This window comes from Neolamprologus multifasciatus, chromosome 17, assembly GCF_963576455.1.
Source record: "Neolamprologus multifasciatus chromosome 17, fNeoMul1.2, whole genome shotgun sequence".
NCBI lineage: Eukaryota > Metazoa > Chordata > Actinopteri > Cichliformes > Cichlidae > Neolamprologus > Neolamprologus multifasciatus.
In genome coordinates this window covers 11815703-11842255 of record NC_140455.1, presented here as the reverse complement: position 1 = coordinate 11842255, position 26553 = coordinate 11815703, and the positions used below count along the sequence as shown (strand labels likewise).

The following is a 26553-nucleotide window of genomic DNA, read 5'->3' as shown; positions in this document are numbered from 1 at the left end:
GCAGAGGATGCTGAGCGGCGCCGCCCACCTGGAACAGCAGCGACAGTGAAGTGAAAACCAAACGAACCAACAGTGGAGGTAGAGTCAGCTGGTTGGCTCTGTGGATGCTCTGGGTGCATCCACGGTTTAAATTTAACTTCTGTTTGCGATTGCCAAAACGCCGGATATCAGCAAATCTGAAACACAAATCAGGTGAATAAATGTCCTACCGCCAGCGTTACCCGGTTTTGTTCACGCTATCGTGTTTGTGTCACTCCGTGTTACTTTATGGTTGTCCAGTCAAAAAGAAACACGTGCATTGTGTTTCTAATCTAATCTCTCCTGGATTATTTTCAAGCTATTCCTAGTCAGATGCATGAGCGGGGCTTTTTTTTTTTCATGTTTAGAGAGTTTAAAACGCAGAATTGTAATACTTTATTGATTCGGTTTTGAAGATTCCGTGCTAAATACTGCTAAAAGATTTTAAACTAGCAACATCACAACAGCTCCTGCTAAAGCAGGCATGCTAGCACCTATTAGCAACCTAGCCGTGTGAACGTTAGTTCGTGTGGGTTTTCATGAGACTGCATTGCTAAAACAATGGACGATTCTGGCATCAAGAAGCAGAACTGGGACGTGAAGGAAACTGAGTTGTTTCTGGAAATTCTCAAGGAGCTGGACATGAAGAAGTGCTTAGACGGAAGGAAAGTGAGGAATAACAAACTGTTCAAAGTGGCACACAGGAGAATGACAGCGGCTGGTTATCACAGATCCGTGGACCAATTAAAGTTTCGCTGGAAACTTCTCAAAAGCGCATACTACAAGTGCAAGCGAGAGCCCGACTCCCCGACCCCGACTAAAATACAGGGCTGGTGGCGCTATGAAAAGACGATGGTCGCTATTATGGAGTCCAGACACCCTCTGGTGGGACCCGGGGTTAACTCTGACAGAAACGACGAGGTGACAGAAGAGTCAGATGGCGAAGCATCAGTACTACACTGGCCGCAGCCCTGCACGGACAATACCACCCAGAACCTGGATTTAATTGTAGGGGTGATAACCGTGGAGGCGGTGTCGTATGTAATTTACGATGGCGTAGGAGGGCCATTGTAGGTATTAAAATAACTGAAATATGGCGCCTGGGAAGACGGAGATTAATTCCTTGGAAATTCAAAATTTCGGAAAGTAAATGTGTCGGATATTCTAATTTAAAGATATAAACTTATGAAACTTTCAAAAGGGAAGACGTTCAAATATTCTGGCAGTATAAAGCCCTAAATTTAGAAGGAGAGAACCGGGATACAGTAATGTGCAAAAGTCTTGAGTCACTTCTCATTCAGTTATTTTGCTAGGAAAATGTGAAATGGGTGTGATGAATTATTGAGAAATCAAAGCATGCATGAAAATACAGAATATAAGGCAAAAACAGTTTGTACAACTCTAACAAGCTTAAAAGTCTGCGTTCTCCTAACTCCTTTGTCTTCAAGAATCGATCTCCAGGCTTCTTGAAGGAAATGTTTGCTGCTTTTCGCCTCCGTTAACATGATCCCACACTGCTTCAGTAATGTTGAAGTCCTGGGGAGATCAGTCCATGACTGATCACGCCCCATTGTCTTTTTTGTTTTGTTTTGTTCCATTATCCAGTTATGCTTTTACTGCATTGGCCATGTGTCTGGGCTTTTGACCTGTTGAAAAATGATGCCGTTGCCAGTCAGGTTCCTGGATAGTATTGCATGGTGGATCAAAATCTGATGGTATTATGGCAGTTTTGGCAAGATCAAAAACGCCACTGGCTGAAATGCAGCCCTAAACCATGACAGAACCTCCATGTTTTACAGATAGCTGTAGACACCAACTCTTGTACCTCTTTCTTGACCTCCTCTGGACATCATTTGAACCAAAAATTTCACATTTAGATTCATCAGTTCATAAGACCTGAGCCTCTGATTTTCAACCTAGTTCTTTGCATACCTCAGCCTTTTATCCTGGTTTCCCTTCCTTAACAATGGCAAACAGTCTTCCACAGAGATGATTTCTAATGAAACCGAAGAGCCCAAAGCATCACACATGCAGGGTGGGTCTTTGGAAGCAAAAGATAAAGTATTGATGGGTGACTCAAGATGTTTGCACATTACTGTAGATTCAAATATTAAAGTGTCAAATTTAAAATGGGAAGAAAAAGATTTACAAAAAACAAAAACAGATGCACTCCAATATTGAACTGGTATGTTTGTTATTAAAAATTCAGACTACAACTAAATTTGCAAGAAAACACACCCTTTCTCTGGCTACATAATTAAACTTAAAATGGCCCAAATATGCCATAATAGTCAGTAGATCATGCTACATGCTGACATTGTCTGCTTGTTTTTTAATACATCTGGATTACAGTATACACTGATATTAGGTGTAGCTCACTTTTTAAAATTTAAATACAGTATACATGTCTGGCAATCAGTTCTATATTCATTAAGACTGTAATGTCAAAGTGACTCTCTGTTGCTGAAATAAGGTGTTTCTAATATTCTGTCAGGTAAGTAACGGTCTCGAATCATTTTCTAAACAAAACATAGGAAAAGCTTTCAGTATCAATAGTCAAATTCCTATTTTTGCATATACAAAAATACACTGCTTCCTATTAAAGTGTTTCCATTACAAGGGTAATTCAGATTCCTGAATTAGTAGGTATGATGTTGTGTAGAAACATGTACAACACTAATGACACCACAAAACCTCCATCTAACAAATCACTATAATATCGATCAACAAAAACTCAACAATTTTAATTCTATATTAATCCAGGTGTACCCCAACAAACACTTAAATTATTGTCTCTGCAACATGTGTCCAAATACCACTGTTACTTTTTCCACTGCATCTTTAGTGGGGTTTATTCATATTTTCATGTGCGCTTCTATTGACTGTCCTTGTTTAATTGGTAGACTGGCAGTTGAGTGTGAGTCACGTGTTTCTAGGTTCAGTCAAACCAACAATATTCAGTTGGTCATTGACCACATACAGTGATACAGGCTGCAGTCTAAACATGAGAGAAATCGGATGTGCAGACCGACTGGTTTCTGTACTTAAGCCTTTTTTTGTCCTGCAAACCCAGAACTGGGTGAAGGATGCCATTTCATAATGACGTATGACAGGGAAACTAGGCTGTGGCAGCATTTACTGGAGGAGGGAGGGGAATCTGATTACTGACCACCTGTCAACTAGGATTTATCATATATATGTGTGAGTTTGTTTTTTTGCTTTAACCTGATTTCTCAGTAATCGGGTTTCTCATGCATGGACACAAAGATCTGAACACAAATTGATTGTCTTTGGAGTGGTGACGTTTTTAGTGTTGATTCTTGTCTGGATTCATTCCCTGAGTTTATTTATTTATTTTTGGTCTGTAAAATGTACACAGTTTATTATCTTCAAACAACAATGTGTGAAACCCTTGTTGCAGTGGAAAATGTGTTATCATGGTGATTTTTAATAACTGGCATCATGTTATCTCAATGTTCCTGCTGTAACCTGCTGCCTGCTTTGGTTTCAGATCAAAATGGACCCTGAGATGGACTCTCAGCTTAAGATTGGCTTTATCGGTGCAGGGAACATGGCGTTTGGCATCGCCAAAGGCATCTTATCTGGTGAGTGTAGAGAGAACTGAGGAAGTGAGGAGGACTTGAATGAAGGACACATTAGTATTTAATAAATGTTCTCTTTGTAGGAAATGTCCTTCCTGCAAACGTCAAAGTTAGTGCGCCATCCTCAAGGAATCTGGGACGCTTTCAGGTATTGTTTATTGTTCTATCATTTAAGTTCTCAGTGTGAATCATTTTACATTGAAGTAAGCAGTTATGGTGAAGATCAGTTTACAGTTCAGCCTAAAACTGTAGTGAAGCAGCCAGTTATTTTTAAGCAGCGTAGTTATTTGTAACATTTTTCCCTTTTCGTAGACATGGTCCCTATTCTGGGAATCAGGTTTACTAACAACTGAATTTTTTAACTCTGAGATGAGGAAAATTCTGGCTTTTCTGTTCCAGAAAGACGGTTAACTTAAACTTTGAGTCAGTCAATTGGTAAACTCTGTGAACTTAACCTGCTCTGAGTTTCTTTCTCTTCCCTCTAGCTGCACCTAAAACAACTGACTGACATCCACGTTCATTTCTTCATTCATAAAGTCATGATCAGAGCACATACTGGAGTAAATGAAATTGCAAAAGTTTGTTTTAAAAATGCTAAAATCCCAGTTAGATGATGTGGGTTTTTTGTAATTAACATGAGCACTTTTACGATCATTCATTCGTCTATGTTTAGGGATGGAAATAGCGATTACATCATTGATCTATGACCTGGTCAGAATATAAAATCTGTACTCCCCATCTTTCTAATGCTAATACTTTGTATAATAATGCAGGTGTCAGGCTGTCAGTTAGGTTCCTGTACTGCTAACATTTACTTCCCGTTATTGTAGCAATCTGTTTCAATCAAACGTATATAAAACTGATCAATGATCAATCATTTGTCCTCATTAAAAAAAAATGTCTGCCACAATTGGGATGTTGGAGATGATGTGACTATGAGCCTGACATGACTTTAAGGCAATGTCAGGCTCATAGCTCATGTTTTCTAAGCAGTTCATGTTAAAATGTGGTCACAGATTGAAATTCAGTCATTAAATGATGCCACCATGTTTTGAAAGGTACAATGTCTGAAATTCAGAATCTGAACTCGATGTATTTTCTACTGAAAATCAAGTCACAGCTAATCATAAGTGTGGAAAGCTGACAAACAGAAAGTAAAGTCATATGTTAGCAACACTGTGACCAATAGAAATAAAAACTTTATTGCATCTGGTCACTACAGGGCACCGCAATAAACAATACTGCATTTTCTCTTAACCCCTTCTTATTTTTGTCACATAAGTTAACTTTGTGTGTTTTTACACTAACATTTAATGATTTGAATGTTATATGAATTTGCTCTTTGGAGAGGTGGTTTTTGCATTTATATATTCTTATACTGCTTGAAAAAAGTAATGAAATGTATACCACTTTAGATTTGGGGCCCAACCTTTCTGTCTCTGACAGCTGTGATCATTACGCTTCAGTCTGCTGAGTTTTTCCCCAAAAATGAGTCAGCAAACTGTGTTGTTGGGTTTAATCACTCGTCATCACTTTAGTGTTTTGGGGGTTTTTTTGTTTTGTTTTGTTTTTCTGTTTTCTTTTTCCCAAAAGCATATTTTTATGGTGACTGATCAATGTTTTACACTTTTCTCACCCAAGGATGAAAAATAATTTTCTAAAACTTTCTTTTTGCAACTTTGTACTGTTGGTTGAGAGAAACAAAGTTGCTCAATAGATTATTGGATTATATCAAATAGATTTTTTTTTTTTTTTTTTTTATTGACCCAGTAAATGATTAACTGACCATTTAAAGTTTACTCCTCTCCTCTAAACTCTTAAACAGTACTTTGCATGGCATTAAACACTGGCTTGCTAATATCACTGAAAAAACACTGAGTCTATTATCATGGCAGAGTTTTAGAAAGCAACATGAATTGTAATCATGTCATAAGCAAATAATTGTAATACTGGAGGACATCTTCCAAGTCCTAGAAATGTAAATGCTTCTGCAAAAATTAACAATATAAAGGAATTGTGTGCCATCAGCATGATTTGCTCTTGTGTCAGAGCTAGTGCTTCGGCTAAGTAATATTACACCGGCTTGCTTTTAGGAGCTGGGCATTGCTGTAACTCACTCCAACATAGAGGTGGTTTGTGGGTCCGATGTGGTCTTTGTCGCAGTCAAACCTCACCTGGTTCCGCTAGTTCTCAAGGAGGTCACACAACACGTCACTGACAGACACATGATTGTATCTGTTGCAGCAGGAGTAACACTAGCAACGTTAGAGGAGGTGAGTGCCACATAGTTTCTGGTGTCTTTTAAGGGACAGATTACCACTGAATCAGATTTATGTTCTTATTTTGGCCTGTAGTGTGTTTATGTCTGTACTGTCATGGTGTGAAGGAGTTTTTGAGATGGCTGCAGAGATGTCTCTCTTCTCTTGTGTATAAGTTGCTCAAAGCTTCCCAAATTTGTATATTTTTAATAACTCTGTAGCAGTGTCTCTATATGGAAATCACAAACCATTATTTCAAATACCAAAGATCTCTCTGAGCAGTTTCATGTTCAAGTTTTTCAAGTATTTTTTGTATACCACCTCCATCTACCAATAGAAGAGTGCAGCTAGCTAACATCAGAGTAGAGGGGAGTCGCCTGTCTTCATGGGCAGAGGCACAAATAAAGGTATAGTTATATGGAAAGAAAATAGTTCCTACCTGAAACTAATACTACACACACCAATTATATATATACAGCGCTTACATGTATCAGATCATCACCCAGTTACATCTTTATGCCACAGCTGAGCTGCCCTAAATTAGCAGTGTATGTAATTACAACATCATTTGGTTCTCTAATGGTTAATCCACCAGTGTGAACAAACTCATTAATAAAGGGGATATTTTTAATGCTAAAATATGATTCTTGTTCTTATGTTTTATGAAAAAGCATGAAGAGAGCACATTTTTCTTTATTAATATGCCAAATTATAATTGTTTACTTGCATTCCTGACCACTATTTTAGTGGAAAAATTTTACATTTTATTAATTGCTGACTTCTCAGAAGTTCAGCATGCTGACTCAAATTTGGGTAAAATAATATGAATTCAGTAAATCTTTGCAATAATATTTACAGGTTACTAATTTTTTTTGTTTTTATTATTTTTATTTAATTGTACTTGTGTGCATGCACAGATTTCATTTTAGGGTGAGCTGTAACTTTCAATACTGATCTATCTATATTTGTCCTCTCTTTTAACTTCAAGCTCCTTCCTGAGAACTCTGTTGCCATCCGGCTGATGCCAAATCTACCGTGTTTAGTTCAGGAAGGTGCTCTCCTGTTTGCTCGAGGATCACACGCAAAACAGGAGGATGGCGCACTACTTCGCTCCTTGTTGCATTGCTGTGGTTTGGTGGAGGAGGGACCTGAAGCCTGGATTGACATCCATACTGGGCTGAGTGGGAGCGGAGTAGCCTTTGTGAGTGTCCTAGATTTTATTTCTTTTGGTTGGTTTATTTGTTTTATCTGAAGTCTTTTGCCGCTTTTTCATTAGTACCTACTCGGATCGACTGGTTTTCCATTGCAGCAGAGTACAACCCAGTGTGTGGTTGTTGTTATAGCAATGTGTCCAAGCATGACATGACGGAATTAGTATGCAGCGCGAACACTACAAAAAAGGTGGAAGTTCAGGCAAGAATATACCTGCTGCTCGCTCTGTGGCTTTTCGTCAGACTTGGGGAACATGGCATTGCTTTTGGTAGCCATTTAACCCGTTGCTGGGTTTCAAAAATGGCGGTTTTGATTTTCATGAACGAGATGCTCTCATATCACATCAAATGACACTCCTAACCGGCCAATCACTGGCATGCAGTCTGGTGACATCTTGGTGGCTGCTAGGATCGCTTGGAATCCTGGTACCAGGTACTAGGACCTAATTGAAAACCGTGGTGAAAATAGGTACTAATGGAAAAGCGGCTTTTGTAACTTCTTGTTTACAATTGTAACATGAATGTCTCAGACCATACACATTGCTTTGAAGATGACGGTTGCTTATGTATTCCAGGCTCCAGTTGCCTAGGTATCCTTTTAATCTATTTACAACCAGGTCATGTGTCAATCAGTGGTATTCTTCACTGTCACTGGTAGTACCTGCCTGGAAGTTGAGCTTCCTGTGAACACAGATGAGCTCAGAGGTTTACATGAGCTCAACATGGTCATGAATGTCATGTCAATTTTGGGCTTTTTATGATTTCTTTTAACTGTTCTTTTTCCAGAGTCTTTAATGACTTAAAAGAAAAAAAACTTGCACAAATTTTAATTAATTTTGGTTTTTCTAATCTAACACAGAGTTCATGTTTTCTTCTGATCAGTGAGATTCTTCTCTGCAGGTGTATCTTTTTGCTGAAGCTCTGGCAGAAGGAGCTGTTAAAATGGGCATGCCAAGCGCTCTAGCCCACAGCATTGCCTCTCAGACTGTTCTGGTCAGTTTAACACTTTGCTCACTTCTGTTTTACAACAGTTCACTTCAGAGCTCTGACTCCTGAGTGTCCAAATACAATATTTGAAAGCTGCTATTTGCTGCAGGGTGCTGGGAGGTTGTTACGTGATTCTGGGAAGCATCCAGCTCAACTTCGCTCGGAAGTCTGCACGCCAGGTGGAACAACCATATATGGGCTTCACACACTGGAACAAGGCGGTGTGAGGGCGTCAACCATGAGTGCTGTGGAGTCCGCCACCAAGAGAGCCAGGGAACTTGGCCAAAAGTCAACAGCAGGGAGCAGAAAGTGATGGACAAATTTGCCTTTAAGAACTACTCATTAGACTTTTAACTTGATAAATACCCAACGTGGAAACATGGAACTCTTTTTTTTTTTTTTTTTTTTTCACCTCTTCTCATCACACTCAAACACAAACAAGTTGTCCCTTTTTAAATCACATTTTCTCATCTTCTTTCAGTCTCTGTAAGCTAAAAGTCAACATTGGCTTAATCTTAAAATTGATTCTGACAGTTTAATATTAGACCATGATTTCTGTTTTACATGCACTCAAATAACCCTGTCTTTTTTGATTTGGATGCAAGTAAGGTACAACCCAAATTTGATTGTACCAGTATTTGTTGATATATTCTAATAACAAAATGCTGAATAAATCCAACTTGTCACATTTACTAAAAGTCACGTGAGACTCGAAGGCTGAAGGAGAGGCTAAGCGAGTAGAACAAAGCTGTTATGCAGACCATATTGTTCATCATCACTACAGAAGCCCCTGTTATGAACATCTTCATTGCTGTACTGCCTTACTGCTCTTGATTGGATTGTAATGTAGAGTCAGTGGATCATTTTAATCTTTTAAATTATTATTATTGTATTTAATATTTGTTTGGATAAAGCATACGTCTAAATTTTAGGATAAGAGTAATCACATTTGTGTGGCTCCAATACAATGATAGTGTCCCAAGTATAGCTACTGTATGGTTGTGTATAACATGGTGTATTGAAAAAAAAAATGGTTCTAATTTAAAAATAAGTATCAATTTTCATAAAGTGTCATGTTAACAGGTTCTGTTCCTTATTTTTCTGTTAGTTTTGGAGTCTTGAAATCAGCTAGTAGCTGACAGCTCAGACTTAATTTCTGACCTTCAAAACAAAAGATAACAAGCCACTGCAGCGATGAGTCAGTTAGCCTAATAAGAAACATTAATAGGCAGCCATATGGATAAATCATTTAAGATAAATTCGATAAATTCCTGTTTTAATTTGTTTTGGGAAATTATACACTGAATATTGTTAGATCTGAAGTCAGTGGTCAGCCAAGAATCTGACTGATAATGTATTACCCTTTGACTGTGGCCTGATCCACAAAGCATGTGCTGTGGGTGTAGAAGAGGGTGGACAAGCTGCTGCGTCTTAGGCCACATGGAGCCCCTTCTCCATTAGCAAGGCCCGAACTTGGACCTGAGGCCCACCTCTTCCTGCTCCAGGAGAGATGGGCCTCAGTTGGGAATTCCTCTGAAAAAGCTTGAGTTTGCGTTTAGGGAGGAAAGGTCTGGTCTCTTTATAGACTGCAGCCCAGACCTGTGTACACATTAAAAAATGAATGAATGGGTGTGTGTGTGTGTGTATGGATGGACAAAGTCATGAGTTCACTGATAATAAAAGGCACCATAAAACTAATTGTAATCTTGAAAAATAAATTTCCAGACAAGTCCATTTAGTACCTTTTCTGGCCCCGAATAACATTACATAGTTCATGTGCCAGTGCGTCATATGAGTCAAAATTCAAGACTGTTCACTTGAACTGGCTGAACAATAGAAATAAAAAGTTCAGAGGTTTTGAAATCTAGATCGAAGAGAATGAAACATTGTTTTTGTTTTTTTTTTGCCACTGATTTGTCTATAACAGCAGGTGTAAATGATTTAGAGACTTACAATAATAACTGAGTGAAGGTATCATAAACAGTAAAGCCTGTCATACTAAGACAGAGGTTGGAAATTATGAGGTGTAGCTTTAAACTGAGTTGTGACCTAATTTGGTGAGATGCAAATACTCCAGTGTCACATTTATTCCAATTTTAATATATCAAAACGACATGACATTCAACACAGAGCATGAGGCAACATTAATGATTCATACCTTCCCTCCCCCACCCGCTAAGATCACACAATCACCGCTGTTCCTTGCTTCCTCTGCTTCCTCCTTCCCGCTGTCATTCACGACCGGAGAAACACGTTTTATGCGCTGCCCCGGCCTCACACCGACAAGACCAAAAAAACCCACAATAGTAAGTAAGCTCAACGCCGACCGACAGCCAGGTTTCAGTGTGGTTGTTAGTGGTGGGAATCTTTAAAAGACATTTTGGGTAAACTGATGGATATTCAGTGGTTAACAGAGCAGGCGCTTGGCTGGGATTAGCCGTGGCTAGCAAGCTGCTAGCTGAATGAGCAGCGTGCTAGTGCTAAAACTGTCGGAGCGGCAGTCACGCTTGCCGGATACCGGCTTCAGTGGCTGCTTGTACTGGTTAGGTTTTTACGGCATTGTCAGTATTAAAAAGAAGCTCTTTGGGGCCACGTTTTAAAACAAGCAGACTTATTCCGGTGCAAATGAAATGGCTACTGCAGAATTCATTCTAGCTAGGACCGAATTCAAGAAGATGAAAGCTGGCTAAGGTTAGCAGGGCGCGCACCCTTGGAAGTTGACAGCGCTCCTGATGCTCTGTCTTTTGTTGTTTAGCATTTGGCATGACAGGGTTTTCTACATGACGTTACACAAGTATCTTTAAGTGGAAGTGCTGCCTTGAATCCTGGAACATGGTCACTGATGAGCTTCTATACACATCAGGGCAGGACAAGTGAATTCTTGTTCTAAATCACGTATATATTCTTTGTCAGCCACCCTCTTTAAATGTTATCAAGGAGGGACTGATGATTTAAATTATTTGTGAATGAAATTGCACCAACTATATACATGCAGGGATACTCGACATCAAAGGAGAACATTCTGTATAATGCCACAGGGTGTCTGGGGTGATTTCATTTTTCTCCAAATTATAAAGTCACAGGGATATCAACTGAATGTTGTGAGCCAGCCAAAACAGACAAAAGAAAAAACAGTCTTAAGTATTTGTCAGCTTGGTATATCTAAACCAACCATTGCATAGAATTCTTCTTTTTTCTTTTCCAAAAACTGCTTGAAGCCATGACATGTTCCAAAATTGCCATGTGGTTTATTTTGAGCTGATCCAGCACCCAGTGCACCACCCTGCTGCCAGAAATACTCACTAGAGCTGCAGCTCGAAATAGCTCCCAACAAATTAAGTATTAACTTTTGTTAATAAAACTATGCTAAATTAAAAACGGCAGTTTCCTACTGTATGAAATATTTTTGGGGTGCCTTCAGAAGAGTGTGTTTAGTTTTGTGTGTATAATATATATACCAACAGTGCTATCCTCTTAACTTCACTGACAGGCAACCATACTGGCTGCTAGTGGAGCTCCTCAATACAGGATACACTCTCCCTGAAAATGCACAGACATTGAAACTGATGAATGAACCTCCCCTCCTACCGCAGCTGAGCCTAGTCAGCAGTTCTTTAAGAAAATGGATAAAATCTGTTTTCCACATCGTATCTAATTTGTTTGATCTGGTAATTAGATTGAGTATTGAAAGGTGTGATGTGCTTTAACAGCAAATGTCTACTTTTGATGATGTAAAGGAAAATAAACTGTGCTCCCAACTGAAAGGGGGGTTGGGTCCAAGTTTTGCTTCATGTTCTAGGATTATATTGGATCTCACTGAAAGCATTTTTCCCATTCAGCATCATCCAAGGCTAAAAGTGGAGCCATTTAAAGACTGCGGAAAGGTTGACTTTCATGTTGAATATCTGATCTAGATAAATTTTTTAATGTATAGCTTGTCTTCTCCCATCTTGCCTTCAGAATTTCACATGTGAGTATTCCTTGTAACGCTGTCGCATACCTTGCATTGAGCACAGACAGTACAAAAGATGGATGTAGCTTCCTGGTTTGACCGGTATTCAGTCTGAAAGCCTAAAGATGGCTATAAGTATGCCTTAAATGAGTGTTCCCGTCCTTTAGTCTATGAGGGAAAAAGCCTTTCTGTTTTGACCTCTGTAAACACTTTGCTACTGAGTTCTTTGTCTTAGTTACTCCTTTAAGATCATACTCAATAAAATCTTAAACCTACCACATGTCAAATAGGAGGCTTATCAGCGGTATTTCCTGCTTGCTCATTGGCTAACGGCTTGTCAATCACAAGTCGGGAGCCAATGACCAAGCAGTTTCACATTCAGACATACCCTTTCAAGTCACATCCAGTTTCTTGCAACCAAAATGGAAATGGTAGAAACGTTTGGCTTCAAAACAGGAGTGCAGAAAACAATGGGTCACATCATGGTAGTTATGTCCGTCTTTTGTACTGTTTCCCCCTTCCTTAAATGTTGTATCCCTTGTATTGTCTGATTCATTTTGCAAGGTGGTGATTGATAAATTTCTTTTCAATGGCTTGCGGTTAACTGGATGAAAAGAACGTGTTGAGCATTTGACTTTGATACTAGGTTGAGCTCAACACCTTTACTGAAGAAGGTGAGTTAACAGATTGACTAAGATCTCCTCATAAACATCAAGCAGGAAATGACTTCCCAAACCAGTACCCAAAGTTGTTATAGCTTTGTATTAGTTTGGATCATTTTAACTAAGCTCTGTATGAACAATAGGGAATGCATTTGCTGTATTGTAGTATATTACTAAAACTTAAAGATGCATGATTTAGTGCATGTCTGAATTGTAATACCTACTGTATTATTATTTTAATTTTATTTATTTATTATGCATGCGCATGCGTTGCATTGGTCCATTAATGTTTTTCTTTTACTCAATGACCCCTTTTCTTCCTGTGATTGCTATCGTGTCATTGTGTATGTTCAGTGTTGCAAAGCTGTTTAAGGTTTGTAAAGTATATAATGGAAGCTGTAAACAAAGGAGTGCATTATAAGGTCAGTTTAATGTGTGCTAATAATATAAAAGCTATGGCATTTGCTGGATATCTTACTAGCTCTGATAATACAGTGTCTGCCGTGAAAGACATGATTGATAAATCCGATTCTAGACAACTCATAAACAATTAGATTTGATTGATCTGGGTTAGAACTGGGTGATATGTTAAAATTATTCAGTTTCTCAACATCAGTCAGACAGGCATGCATTGCCTGTGTATTAATGGGGTAAGGCACCTCTGTATGAACAGTATCCCATATCTTCTTGTGTATAATCTACTAATTCTATGAATTAATAGATTATAATCATAACCACATGGAAAGGATTGGGTTTTTTAATAAAAATTCTCACAATTATTTAAAGTCTTTGTGGATTAACTCGCTTTATTGGGGCAAAGCTTAATTTAGACTTCTGGATTGAGCATATGTAGAAGCTACAATGTATCTTGTCAGAAGTGAAGCTTATCCATTGTGATTGACAAGCCAGTAAGCATTCTGTTTCACAGTCTGAAAATATGGTGAAAAACTTAGCTCGAGACTCCATAACAGGACTTCACTAAACCAACAGGTGATGCCATAGCAACCAAGAGCATCTTTTATTGAGGTTTGGCCACTATGAGCGCTAACGTCTGAGTCACACAAGCCTACAGACCAGTCAGTCCTGGCAACCGCCAGATGCTAAGGAAAAATGTGTATTCCATAGCCAGTTGGCTAAAACCTTCTTGTAATTGTTTTGATCGTTAGCATTTTGAAATGATGGACTTGTCTCCAAATACTGTCCTGCTCCTTTCTCAGCTGTGGTGAAAGTGTGAAAAGTGCAATGCTGAATTCTCAAGGTGACAGACTTTGTCCAGTCACCTAACTTCAGTCTACACCATCTGCTTGCATGCTGCATGTTTTTCTCTGGTACCGATTTGTAGAATTTGTTTTGTAGTGTATTGCCATAAATGTGCATCTCTGTAACAAAGCAAAAGTTCAATAATTCATCAGCAGCACTGTGTAAAATAGATCGACCCCTTTGTGTCTTTAAACCTCCGTGCCTCTCTCTCACTAACCCAAAAGCCTGTGCCTGTTATTCTCTTTTCTTTGTCTCCGCAACGGCGCAAAGATGTCTAAGAAGAACACCCAGAGCTCTGTAGATGATCAGTCAGAGCATGGTCAGCCTCCCAGCCATTGTCAGGTGGATCAGTCCACAAAGACCATGCTGGGTTGTAGAAAGAAGGCCGAGCCAGGCCAGAGAAATGGAGAGACCGCGTCGTCGTCTCCGGAGAGCGGCAGCATAAACGGAGAAGGAAAGCGTAGTGGCAAAAGCCGTCGCCGCAGAAAACGTTTGTCTAATCCTGAGAGCCGCCCAGAAGAAAAAGTCGACAAGCACAAGAACGAGGAGAAAAACAAACAAAGCAGCCAGCCGTCTGATCACCTCTCTGGGTTGATTGGTCTGCAGTCTGAGTGCGCTAATGTGTGGTTTGAACGGAGCGTCTACGAGAGAGCAGAGAGCCTCTACCAGTGCTGGCTGGCAAGCTCTTCTAATGGGACCACCCAGTCGAACCGATCACCTCCCTCCTCCGGGAAACAATTGAACTCTTCATCCACTGCAGCTCCACCTTCTGCTGGCCCATCATGCAACCATGGTGACCAAGTGGCCTGCCACCATGTTGTACAAACAGTGTGGGTAAACAAGACGACGTTTGACCAAGCAGAACGCCGCTTTGTTGAGGGGTCGATGCAGCCATCAGTTCCAAACTCTCTGGACCTTCAAGCTCCATCCAGTCGCTCCACTGCATCCAGAACACCTGATGAAGGATATCAGTCTCTAGCCCCAACTCCTGCAACCCCTGTCATCCAAGCAGCCATCACACCTACCGTACGGCAATCAATTAACGGACTGCCCCGCATCCCAGTGGAGCTGCTCAGAGACGTGTGGCTGGACAAACCACTTTATGATCGTGCTGAGGCAGCCTTTTACCAAAACCTGTATGGTAACAATTCCACCAAACGGTCCAGCTGCACCGCTACTTCCAGATGTAGTGACCACCCTCAAAGCCTTGTAGAAGAAGAAGAAGAGGAGGAGGAAAACGAAGAAACTGTAGCAGAGGAAACACGTGTGGTCCCACAGGGGAAAGCTGAGGTCTTCCATGCTCTGCACCCGATACAAGAGGAAGAGGAGCCGGCTGAGCTCCCGGAGAAGGAAGAAGCAGCAGCTGCAGGAGTTCGCTATTTCCTCCATCCGAACAGCGAGCGGGTGTGGCTGGACAAGTGGCGGTATGATGCTGCTGAGAGCCATTTCCATGGTTGCAGTGGGAATAAAGCTGTGAAGAAGGAGCGCAGGCCAGAAGCAGAAGCCTCATCAGTTGCCTCGGCCGCCCCACTGAGGGACAAGTATGATCAAACCGGGAGAAGGGAACTGCTCCAGATGTTTCAGTTCATCTTTTGTTTTTTTTGGGTTTTTTGATCATCATATCACCTCCATTCTTTTCCCACATGAATTAGATTTTTCTTTTCTTTAAGCCATGCTTTGTCATTCATCTGTGTTCAATCTTTTCCTTATGCTTTGTGTTTTGACTATCTGACCCATTGTTGTGTTTTACCATCCTCTTTTTTTGTTATGCATTTGTATAGTTGGATTGGGGTGGCTGTTGGTGGAGAATAGCTGTTTAAAAAGAAATTAAAATGAGTGTCTTACAGAATAAAAAGTCAGATTTTATATTGGTGAAAACAAACAACTGTATGCTGGGTGATTTTTAGTATAAGAATTAGTAATAATTTAGGTTTCATTTCCTTTTTTCCCTGACCTTCTGTGTCCTGTTCATACATCCCTGTCTTTTCCTTCCCTGCTTTCTACTTTGTAGAAAAATGAGTGCAGTGGACTTTCTGGCCAAGGAAAAGATCTGGTTTGACAAACCACGCTATGACGAAGCAGAGAGGCGCTTCTACGAGCACATGAATGGCTCACCACAACCTACAAAGGTAACCACGCCGCCTTACAAGTTAAATCTTGTGCTTTAAGCTTTTAATCCTCACATCTAATCTGAAACCATTGTACCATATTAATGTGGATTATTTACATCTTAAGTGTCTTTGCGTAGAGATTCGATTCTAACAGTGCATAGATTTTGTTTGTTCTGTGCTGTATTTGATCAAAACTGTATTATTCCACAGGCTGAATTTGAAGTTATATTTTATTGTAATTAAAAATAAATAAAGTAATACGTTAGAATATACCTTCTGTCTAAGGACGAATTTCAGCGTATCTTATTTGAGATTGTAATGTAAGTTTATTTACATACAAATACTTACAGGTAGATACAGGACATTTTTACTGGAAACAGAAAATAATTGTACTTTAAGTAACTTTAAGTACGACACAATTTCCTGGTAGTTTAGGGGGAAAACAATTTTTCGCCATCTTATATCATTAGTATTTTGTACTTTTCAGGGCCTTTTGGTATTATGAAGTGGATTAATCTTGCCTTTTTACATTATTATTTTTGTACATCATTATTGAATATTCATTATGTTGATTATTTATTATTGATTTATTTATTTATTATGTTTGTTTGTTTGTTTTTACTTGCGCTGTACTTAAAATTATTTAGTATAATTATCTTTGTTTCCTGTAAAAACCTGACTTGTTAGCCCCTTATTCTAGTGTACCTATCCTTAAATATTTGTATTTAGATATAATTACATTGTAATTTAAATAAATTACGGCCTTGGTCGCGGGGCCATATTAAAATGTAAACATCTAAGTAGATCATCACTGTGACATCTTCTGCTGGTTTTGGATTCTGAAGCCTTAATTTTGGGATTTTGGACACAACCATGTGTTTTGAGCCAGAATAATTAGTTGACTAATTAAAATGATATAAAAGGCACCTGCAGCACAAATCTGCGAGAGGTCCGGTTTGACCAGAGCTGTGTAGATGCTTTTTTGTTTGGGTTTTTTTTTGAGGGGGGGTGGTAAATCAATCTAATATTTTCGAATATAATGTTCTAATTGTGGAGTCTGTCCTTGCGTCATAAAGTCAGAGATAAATTGACACTGACAGCTGTTCATTTTCTTGAAGGATGCTGGCGCCAACACCATTCTTCAGGACATTGCCCGGGCCCGGGAGAACATCCAAAAGTCTCTAGCAGGGGTAAGTATCATCGAACACGCTGTATTTCCATTTGATGGATAACATTGATGTGGTATTAAAAGTGCTTAAATTATCCAAGTACATGTATACATACTAATATAATTTCACCAATCCCGACCATTTAGATCAGAGCATCCGGCCTTTTAGTTTTGGGGGTAGTGTCTTTCTCTTTTAAGTAAATGGAGATGACAAATTGAAATTGGCTTGGAAATAATTTCAAGTTGTTCCAATATGTAAGCTGTCTAATCTTAGCTTACATATTTGCATAATGCCCAGTTCAGACTACTATCAGGCACTGTGATCATCATCTTTTTAAAAAGAAATAATAGTGCAGTCTGACATCGGCATAGCTCAAAAACTAGTTTGAATTTAGAAATAACATAGCTATAGTGCTATCATTTTATGGTGACAGTCTAATACACATGGGACCAGTTGCCCTCCTTTTCTCTGACTTTTCCTAGCTTTCATTTCCTTGACGGAGATGGATTAAACTGACTGATAAGGGAGATTTTGTTTGAGTTGAAGCTCTCTGTTGATCGGAAGGCTCTAAAGTGTAAATGTGGTTTAGTGTAAAAATGTGGTTGTAGTCTTTTATCTCTTCTGTGACCTCCGAGCTCTGTTTATTTCCTGTGGTTGCTCCAGTTGCTTTCTGTTCTGTGCTCCTCATTGCTCTCCTTTTGGCATGAACTTCAATAAATCCTGCTCCTTCCCTTCTCCTCATTTCCTTTCTTCCCTGAAATCTGACCCCAAGCTGAAGACTACACTGTCTAACAGAGGGTCTGCTCAGCCTCCCATAAGCCAACATTCTCAGCTTGTAAGTGCCTCCAAAGCTTGTGTGTCACTGGAAGCACCTCTGTCAGTGGACTTTGTTGAAAACCACACTTTACTGATCTAAATACCTCAGCTTACAGATGCCTTTTCTGTATGCAGTTTCCAATTCAGACACAGTCACCTGCATATTTCTACTGGGGTCTGTAAACTGCTGCATACTTGTGCTGTCACTTTCTGGCTCTAGAGCCTGGCTGTTGAGACTGCAACCTGCTGTTTTCTCACACATGGGTGTTCTGTTTGATGAAAAGACTAATATTCCACATCCTCCATCAGATGTTCTCATTAAACTGTATTGATCCCTCTACGTTTCTGTCTTTGCGGTTCAGAGCACAGGCAGCAGCATCAGCAGCAACTCAACTGATCACGGAGAACTCGTTTCCCGAATCAAGAGCCTGGAGCTGGAGAACCAGAGCTTACACAAAGGTGGGTTTGTTTTCAGCTTTGATCAGGTGTTAATGCATTTTCCTTCTTTACTTACAGCAGAGCTATTTTGGTGCCCTCAGCTGAAGTTAAGTATTATTAGAACTGCAGCTAATAATGATCAAATGACTTTGACAGGACTTTTTTTTTTTTTTAAATACATGAAAATGGTGTCATCACACTTTTTTTTCTAATCAACAAGCTCTCTAACTGCAAATGCAGGCACCAGTCTAACAGACCTACAGAGCTGGAGACCTTTTGTAAAACAGAGACAAGTGAATGAACAGGATTAACTACTGATTTACATTTGATTGGTTGTAAAGTTAAAGGATTATTCAGTGTTGTTGTCTTAACTCTCACAGTGTTTGATCTGCTAGAATATTAGGGGTGGGGGAAAAAATCGATACTGTGTAGTATCGTGATATTTTGTTTGCTAATAATCAGGGTTTTAATAGTTTTGCAATTTTCATTAGTTTTTATTTTTATTTAGTTTTGGCTTCAGATTTTCAATTTTATATCAGTTTTAATTAGTTTTTACCAATTGTTTGCTAGTTTAGTTTAGTTTTTATTTTTTTGAAAATCCTTAGTTTCAGTTTAGTTTTGATTAGTTTCAGTTATAGTTTTAGTTGTGTTTGCAATAATTAAGTGTAACAAAATCCCAGTTTCATCATATCAGTCATTCTCTTCTGCTTATCCTTGGCTATGTTGCTATTCCAGCTACCATACCCTGCACCCTGGACAGGTCGCCTGTCTGTCGCAGGGCTAACACGCAGAGACAGACAGACATTCCCACCTATGAGTTCTTTAAATAAATAAATAAATAAAGGCAGATGAACAACCATTGATACCAGGCAACTATAAAATGTATATCTTGGCCCCAATGAGACTATTAACTCTCGCAGCACCGGGTGTTTGTAATTTTGGTTCAAGTAAATTGATAAACTTTTTGAAGGCAACTGACTCACACAGTTGTGTAGACATCCCAGTCCTGTTGTCTCGGGATGCATCACGCTGCCTTGCCTGGGGTTAGCTTCTGTTTTCTGGGGATGAGGGTTGAGTGTGCTCGCTTACCTTCTCAAGGTAAGCTAGGTTAGCCTTCTTGTGTGAGCTTTTCAAGTGCACTTTAAGGTTTGTGGGATTTTTTTCCCTTTAGAAATGTCCCTCATAATTTGTCTGTTTCCACTACAAGACACTTGCTTTATCCAAAACACAGTCATATTCGAAGTAATCCCAAATTGGACTCTGGCTCCCGACTTTTCCTGACATGATTCGCGCGTGGACGGAGCAGCAACACAGACGACTCGACTAACGTACTTGCCACCTGCTGGCATAATTAGACACAGCAAGAAAAAAATCTGTAAACTAAACTTCATTTTCACCCTTGACTCTTGTATGACACGCACACATCAATGAAAACTAAACACATTTTTGCTATAAATTCAGTTAATTTTAGTTAGTTTTGTGAACACTCATTATAGTTTTAGTTAGTTTTCCTTTTTTTGTTTTTATTTTTATTTCCGTTAACGAAAATGTTTTTTCATTTCTAGTTTTCGTTATTTCGTTAGTTTTCGTTAACGATAATAACCTCGCTAATAATGTATTGATACAGGGACAGCAGAAATCAATATTTTGTTACAAAAAATGTTTTTGTGCTCTGACTTCAGAGCATGTTGATCCTTTTTCTGAGCAAGAATCCTGACATTCCGTCACTGTCCAAATGTGTTTAACTTTTTTTTGGCAGCAATAAACATGACAGTTTACTTATTTTAATTTAAGACATGTTTTATTTTAATTAAGTTTAAAACTTTTTTATTTAATGTAAAATTATATTTTGTTTTAATTTACTTTCAAATTCTTCAGTTGCTGAAGGGGCTGCATAGTTTTCATAAATTGCATAGTTCAGAATAGCTATAATTGTACCAGATGGTTGCATTCAGTTAAGTTGGACTAGACTGTAATACAAACCGTTCAAGTTTGTCAACAATAAAACTGGCTGAAATGAGAGAAAGACTGAGTGTGAGACTTTGATATTAGATAAAATGAATATTGATAAAGTTTACCTTTATGTACAGAATCTGAATATCGCAAAATATTTTTAAAAAATTGCAATAATATCGTATCGTGCATTAAGTATTGTGATAATATCGTATCGTGGGACGTATGGTGATTCCCACCTCTATAGAATATGCATCACTTCTTTACTCAAATTCACATGTTCCTCATTCATGCTAAACTCACTCTTGTATCTCATGTCTCTTTAGTGGTGGAGAACTTGAGGGCAGCACTTTCCAAACTGGAATGTCGGGTTGCAGTTTTGGAGAAGTCTCCTGCAGCCGTCAGCCCAGCTTCTGCTCCTGCTCCTTCAGTCCCTTACACAAACGTGAGTTTTTAAACATTCAACCAGCTTTCACCTTTCAGAATCCAGAGATGTTTCCACTCTTTTAATTTTCTTCAGGGCACTGCTGTCCAGCAGAAGACCAGCACCCCAGCTAAAGAGGAGGAGGAGGATGACGATGATATTGATCTGTTTGGTAGTGATGAAGATGAAGAGGCAGACAAACTCAAAGAACAGAGATTGAAAGAGTATGCAGAGAAAAAGGCCAAGAAGCCTGCCATCATCGCCAAGTCCTCCATCTTATTGGATGTCAAACCTGTAAGTCTGTGCTCTGTCTGAGCCTGGTCATAGGTCAATTATTTAAAAAACAAAAAAAAAGCTCACTGTCTGTTTTTTCTGCTTCTTTTAGTGGGATGACGAAACAGACATGGCGAAGCTTGAGGAGTGTGTGCGCTCGGTACAGGCCGACGGTCTGTTATGGGGGACTTCCAAACTGGTTCCTGTTGGATACGGCATCAAAAAGCTCCAGATTGCGTGTGTGGTGGAGGACGACAAAGTGGGAACAGACATGTTAGAGGAGGAAATCACCAAGTTTGAGGATTATGTAAGTCTTGTTCAGTATTTCTGTTAAGCTCTCATACAATAACAGACTAACTGGGCATCCAGAATTCCCATCACAGTGGGAAATGTTGGTTGATTGATTTAATAATCACAATAGCAATCACCCCACAAAAACCCCCAAAATCAGATGATGCTCTAGTGACAGTAGGAAGGAAGAATAGCCATCTGCTGCTGAAATCCAAATCGCATTAACTTGCAATAGTAAAACAGCTAATAGACAAAGCCACCGTTTCCCCTCTACTCCTCCTTACTCTTTTAATGCTAATTTTAATTACATATATGCATTTTTTATCATTAAAATGTAGGTAAACATACTCAAACATAGAAATTAAAATAGATTAAAAGCATCAGAGAAGCTGGAGTGAACAGATTAGGTTCAGTGAGGATGGCTCACCTAGGAAAATAAGAGCAATGTGACAGAATCATCACATTATCAGCCACAGCCAGCACACTGCTGCCACCTTGAGGCAGAAAGGGACAAAGTGAAGCTGAAAGACTCCATAACACGAGCAGTTCAGTTTGAGTCATTTTTTTCTTCAGGGTGACATCAGGAACAGTATCCGGTGTAAAACGCGCTCAAATCAAAACATGCAGTTACTCGCTGTTGTGAATAATCCTGGTACACTTAAATTTTTTTGCTTTATTTTAGGTCCAGAGTGTCGACGTAGCAGCATTCAACAAGATCTGACCCCGTCCTCTTCATGTCTTCATGTCATGCCTTGATTCTCTGCTGATTGTGTCAACGGTTAAAAATAATAATAATAAAATAACTTCTTGCACTGAACCTAATTTCTCTGTTTCTCGTATTTTGACGGAGGTCTCAGAGCAGATGGATTTAAAACTTTCTGCATGGCTGAATGTGTTATTCAGCCATTCCAAGAGGAATGTGAAAAAAGATGTCTGAGGTGAGGGGTGTCCCACAAAGCAAGCTTATTGGACAGAACTTTTCTTTTTTATCTTTTTAGGTAGGTGTCTGTGTTTTTTAACCTGGCTGGAAGATCATAGTGATGCATAGTAAAATAATAAAGCAGGTTATGTTGTCGCAGTTGCAGATACACAATTACAGATAAAAAATGATAAATTAGAAACTGTTAGCCGCTCTGTGGGCTGTTGATTCATATTCACTTGCAATTTCACTTAAACAAACAAACAAAAAAACAATTTGATTGGAGGATTTTAGGACCACTCCCACAGTCTATCGCCATTTGTCTTCATTTTGTGCACAAGAGAGTCAAATCATACATTAAAAGCCACACAGACACTAAAGCAGAAGGCCTGGTTTCATCAAACAGTTAATATAAAGAAGACTGGCTGTGTTACAATACAAAAGGTGATAGTAGAGCTACACAGCAGGATAGAGAGGCTTGTTGAAGTTTTCCTCCACCCTGTGCAGGACATCGTGTAGTAGTGCTCATTCAGTGTCAGACAGGTGCAAGTCACACTCCAGGAGATCATTTCTGTCAAAAGTGGGAAACATGGCAGAATTAGATGCTTTTTTTTTTTTTTTGCTTTGTAAGTAAACTGGTTAAACACGAGGAATGTGTTTCCATGGCTAAACAGCTGCTCCCAAGCCACCACCAAGCACAAGTGTCAGATGTAGTGGTGTAAAGTACGCTGCCACTGGTCTCTGGAGCAGTGAAGATGTGTTCTCTGGGGTGAGGAATCAGGCTTCTGTCTGACAATCCAATGGGCGAGTTTGGGTTTGGTGGTTGCAGGACAATGGTAGTTGTCTGACTGCATTGCGCAAAGTGTAAAGTTTCAAAGGTGGTGTGGGATTGTTGTTCAGGAGTTCGGGCTTGGCCCCTTAGTTCCAGTGAAAGGAACTCTTAATATTTCAGCACACCAAGACATTTTGGACAATGTTCCCTTCCTGTTTCAACATGACTGCACACCAGTGCACAAAGCAGGTCCATAAAGACATGGACGAGTGTGTTTGGTGTAGAACAACTTGACTGGCCTGCACAGAGTCCTGACCCCGATAGAACACCTTTGGGATGGATTAGCGCGGACACTGTGAGCTAGGGATGCACCGATACCACTTTTTTGGAAACGAGTACGAGTACTTGCATTTCAGTACTCGCCGATACCGAGTACTTAATAAAAACATGATTTAAATTTACAGGTAACAGCTTTAGTCATATAATTTAACAAAAACAACAACAACAAGGGACTGGTTTGGAATTAAGAACATTTATTTAAAATAAAAAGCATGTTGTATGCAACATATTACAGAATAAATAATTATGAAAAAAATTTTTAAACAGTGACAGTGCAACTCAAGTATTGTTTTCAGTTTATTGTAAACTCTGCCGCTTTGGACAACACAAGGGGCATTAATAAACATCTTTGCCATTTAGTGCACAATATTTGAATAAACTAACAACATCCACCAACATAGAACTGTGGCAGTCAGTGCAACTGAGGTAGGTATTAACATCAAGTCTAAGATGACTCACTTAATGGAGAGAAAAAGTGAGTGGCAGGGTTTTTCTTTTTAAAGAAAAGTAGCTTTTCTGCATTATCAGCAGTCAGACTGTTTCTGTTTTCATCTATAATGTGTGACACTGAGCTAAAAAGCCTTTCACTTTCCACACTGCTACATGGGGCTGAGAGGTATATACTCATCTGTTTCTCTGCTTAGACATCTCACAAGCACAGTCACAGCTGGGATGACATCAGAGGCTAGTGCGTCGTAGCTGCTCACTTTTTTAGTTAGTTCCTCAAAGGGGGCGAGGATGGCAACAGTCTTCTCCATAAGAGCCCATTGGTGAGCGGTGAGATAGGGAGTTCGTGCTCGGACACATACACGCCCAGCACTCGCTTTTGCTCAATGAGGGACTGGAGCATGTAATAGTGCTGTTCCAGCGTCTGTACGTCCTGCTGCAGTCTCTTTATTGACCCTGTGCACGAGAAAATGCTAACTTCCTGGTTTGAGACCGGATGTGGGGTTGTGCATTTCCGGTAGCTTTACTTTGCGGTCAATCGCTACTGCGAAGATATACTCCAAAATCATGTCCAAACTCGAAAACGGAAAGATCACGTTAAGTTACAAAGAGGAGAAGGTGGGAACACTCACCACTGTTGTGTCATAAAAAATCTAATGATCAACTTTGACGTTTAAAGAGTTTAGATCGATCAGTTGTTTACATCACTCAACACAAGCAGAACTGCATCACCCCATGCAGAAGACACATCGTCCACATTCAGAAGCACATATCTGTATAGTGACTGGTCTTATGATTTAAACAGGTAAATGTTCAGCATTCAAACTACAGGTGAACAATAGTCAAACCAGATGTTTCCCGTTATGTCGATATCAGCTAGTCAAGTACACACCTACACAGCATGTTAACAAACCGTGAAAAAAAAGCCACACAAAAAATGAATGATTGCTGGTAACGGTTTCTATACATTAGTATTTACAAGGGTATGTTGTGACTTACCTTCAAAATTACAGCGGTCCCTCGCTATAACGCGGTTCACCTTTCACCTCGCTGTTTCGCAGCTTTTTTAGTGCAAGTTTGCATGCTTATTTTTTTACATCACATTGTGTCCTGATCGCTGCAGACGATCTCCTCCGTGACGTCTCTCCTGTACAGTACAGAATCGCTGCATCGATCACTAGCAGTGTAACTCTGAAGTGCAGTACTGTATGTCCACGAAACGTTTTGCACCATCAAAAAATAAAATTGGCTACTTGATTTCACCTATCGCTGGTTATTTTTAGAACATAACACCCGCGATAAATGAGGGACAGCTGAGAAATATAACATTTGAATCACTTTTCTCTTTTGCCCTGAGGCGCGGGTAAAAATATTGACAAGTCGATGAACATCATTTACAGATATATTGGGTAAATGCCCAAGACATGTATAGAAATGTAAATCGCCGCTTGATTCATTCATTTGCTTAACTTGTTTTGGACCGTAAACAGGGCGTGAATAGGACACCGGAAACAAAGCTCCCCACAGGAGTTTCCGCACCGGAAGTAGCATATGCTAACGCGCACATAGTCAATTGGCTGGTTGAGCTGTCCCTGAACGTCCTCGAGGCGGGAGTAGGCTAAGGCGGAATGTTTAAAATGCCCAACTATTTTCCGTCCCACTGCTATAGCATCAGCTATGCTCCTCTGTGCTAATAAGCATGGGTAAATAAGCTTGGGTAAACTCTTTGTACTCGTTGTGGTGTTGGGATTTTGGTGCTTGATTAAATTACTTGTGTTAAATGCGCTACCTTTTGAGCCTCCTCTGGACAATTTCGCTGAGCACAATTTGCAGTCCGCCTTTGTTGTCTCGATCTTCGTTCACTTTGAAATAGTTCCACACGGCTGACTTGTCTCGCCTGCCCTTCTCTCAGCTCTGAGATGCAGCCGGGGCCTGGGGGCGGGCACTCGGCGCCTGTGATTAACCCCTTACATGCCGACAGGTCTCAGACCGTGGTATCGGTCCCCGGTATCGGGGACTTGTAATGAGTACCAGTACTTTAGAAAATGTGGTATCGAGGCCGATATGTGGTATGCATCCCTACTGTGAGCCAGGACTTCTCATCCAACATCAGATTAACAACAAAGCTGGGATAGTTTATTTTATGTTTTATTTTTTGTTCACCCAAATAGAAGATCTGTCTCTCTCTTCCACTTCTGATCACATACATACGAAGGATTCAAATGCATGTACACACGGTAATGTAAACTGTAAGAGCAGCTCTTATTTGGTGATGTTTACAGCGACGTTTTCATTTAATCGCAGGATTTTCACCCCCATGTCTTGCTTTAACCAAAGGTACCTCTGATTTCATTAGAGCTTCAAAATTTTATGATGATTCACTTTCGCTAAGTTAGATCTTTTTTTATATATTTTTCAGGTTTCAAACCTTTTAAAACCCAAAGAGGAAAAGGGGTGAGAGGAAAGTTAGGGTGAAGTCAGCTTATCCCCCTGAGTGATGTGACTCCCAGAGCTTATTAGAGAAACGGTAGTGAAATGATAAATAATAATGAAGCATTATCATCACTGTGATGGGTTTCTGAATTTCAAGGAGTCAAACACACAAGAGTTTTAAAGTTTGAAACTCCACGTGTGCTCATATTTTAGATAAC

At 39.6% G+C, this 26553-nt stretch overlaps 2 protein-coding genes across 8 annotated transcripts; both read left to right on the top strand.

Annotated features, from left to right (window-relative positions):
• The first annotated feature begins 71 nt into the window (after positions 1 to 71).
• pycr3 (pyrroline-5-carboxylate reductase 3) lies at positions 72 to 10382 on the top strand. Of its 5 annotated transcripts, XM_085138079.1 has the most exons (8): positions 85 to 192; positions 1956 to 2053; positions 3530 to 3623; positions 3704 to 3768; positions 5714 to 5893; positions 6867 to 7079; positions 7990 to 8082; positions 8186 to 10382. In XM_085138079.1, the coding sequence occupies exons 2-8, from the start codon at positions 2018 to 2020 to the stop codon at positions 8387 to 8389; spliced, it is 885 nt and encodes a 294-aa protein (XP_084994205.1). In that variant the 5' UTR covers positions 85 to 192; positions 1956 to 2017; the 3' UTR covers positions 8390 to 10382. The 5 variants fall into 5 exon arrangements, with proteins under 5 accessions (XP_084994206.1, XP_084994205.1, XP_084994203.1 ...); XM_085138080.1 differs by lacking the exon at positions 1956 to 2053 and having other exon boundaries at positions 72 to 192; XM_085138076.1 differs by lacking the exons at positions 85 to 192; positions 1956 to 2053 and adding an exon at positions 218 to 1026.
• Positions 10383 to 12036: 1654 nt separating this feature from the next.
• LOC146498997 (uncharacterized) lies at positions 12037 to 22242 on the top strand. 3 transcript variants are annotated; one of them, XM_085138062.1, is made up of 10 exons: positions 12037 to 12702; positions 14221 to 15491; positions 15962 to 16079; positions 17180 to 17251; positions 18003 to 18065; positions 18409 to 18505; positions 20764 to 20882; positions 20958 to 21155; positions 21247 to 21441; positions 22108 to 22242. In XM_085138062.1, the coding sequence occupies exons 2-10, from the start codon at positions 14221 to 14223 to the stop codon at positions 22144 to 22146; spliced, it is 2172 nt and encodes a 723-aa protein (XP_084994188.1). In that variant the 5' UTR covers positions 12037 to 12702; the 3' UTR covers positions 22147 to 22242. The 3 variants fall into 3 exon arrangements, with proteins under 3 accessions (XP_084994188.1, XP_084994190.1, XP_084994189.1); XM_085138064.1 differs by lacking the exon at positions 18003 to 18065; XM_085138063.1 differs by lacking the exon at positions 12037 to 12702 and having other exon boundaries at positions 12709 to 15491.
• Positions 22243 to 26553: the final 4311 nt, after the last annotated feature.

What these genes read in the sequence shown, in the direction of transcription:
- pycr3 (XM_085138076.1), top strand. Translation starts at nt 580, where the DNA reads ATGGACGATTCTGGCATCAAGAAGCAGAACTGGGACGTGAAGGAAACT. An exon ending in CCCAGAACCTGGATTTAATT is followed by an intron (nt 1,027 to 3,529) that starts GTAGGGGTGATA and finishes CTTTGGTTTCAG; the next exon opens with ATCAAAATGGACCCTGAGAT. An exon ending in TTGCCTCTCAGACTGTTCTG is followed by an intron (nt 8,083 to 8,185) that starts GTCAGTTTAACA and finishes TATTTGCTGCAG; the next exon opens with GGTGCTGGGAGGTTGTTACG.
- LOC146498997 (XM_085138062.1), top strand. Translation starts at nt 14,221, where the DNA reads ATGTCTAAGAAGAACACCCAGAGCTCTGTAGATGATCAGTCAGAGCAT. An exon ending in TAAGCCAACATTCTCAGCTT is followed by an intron (nt 18,066 to 18,408) that starts GTAAGTGCCTCC and finishes TTTGCGGTTCAG; the next exon opens with AGCACAGGCAGCAGCATCAG. An exon ending in CTTCAGTCCCTTACACAAAC is followed by an intron (nt 20,883 to 20,957) that starts GTGAGTTTTTAA and finishes AATTTTCTTCAG; the next exon opens with GGCACTGCTGTCCAGCAGAA.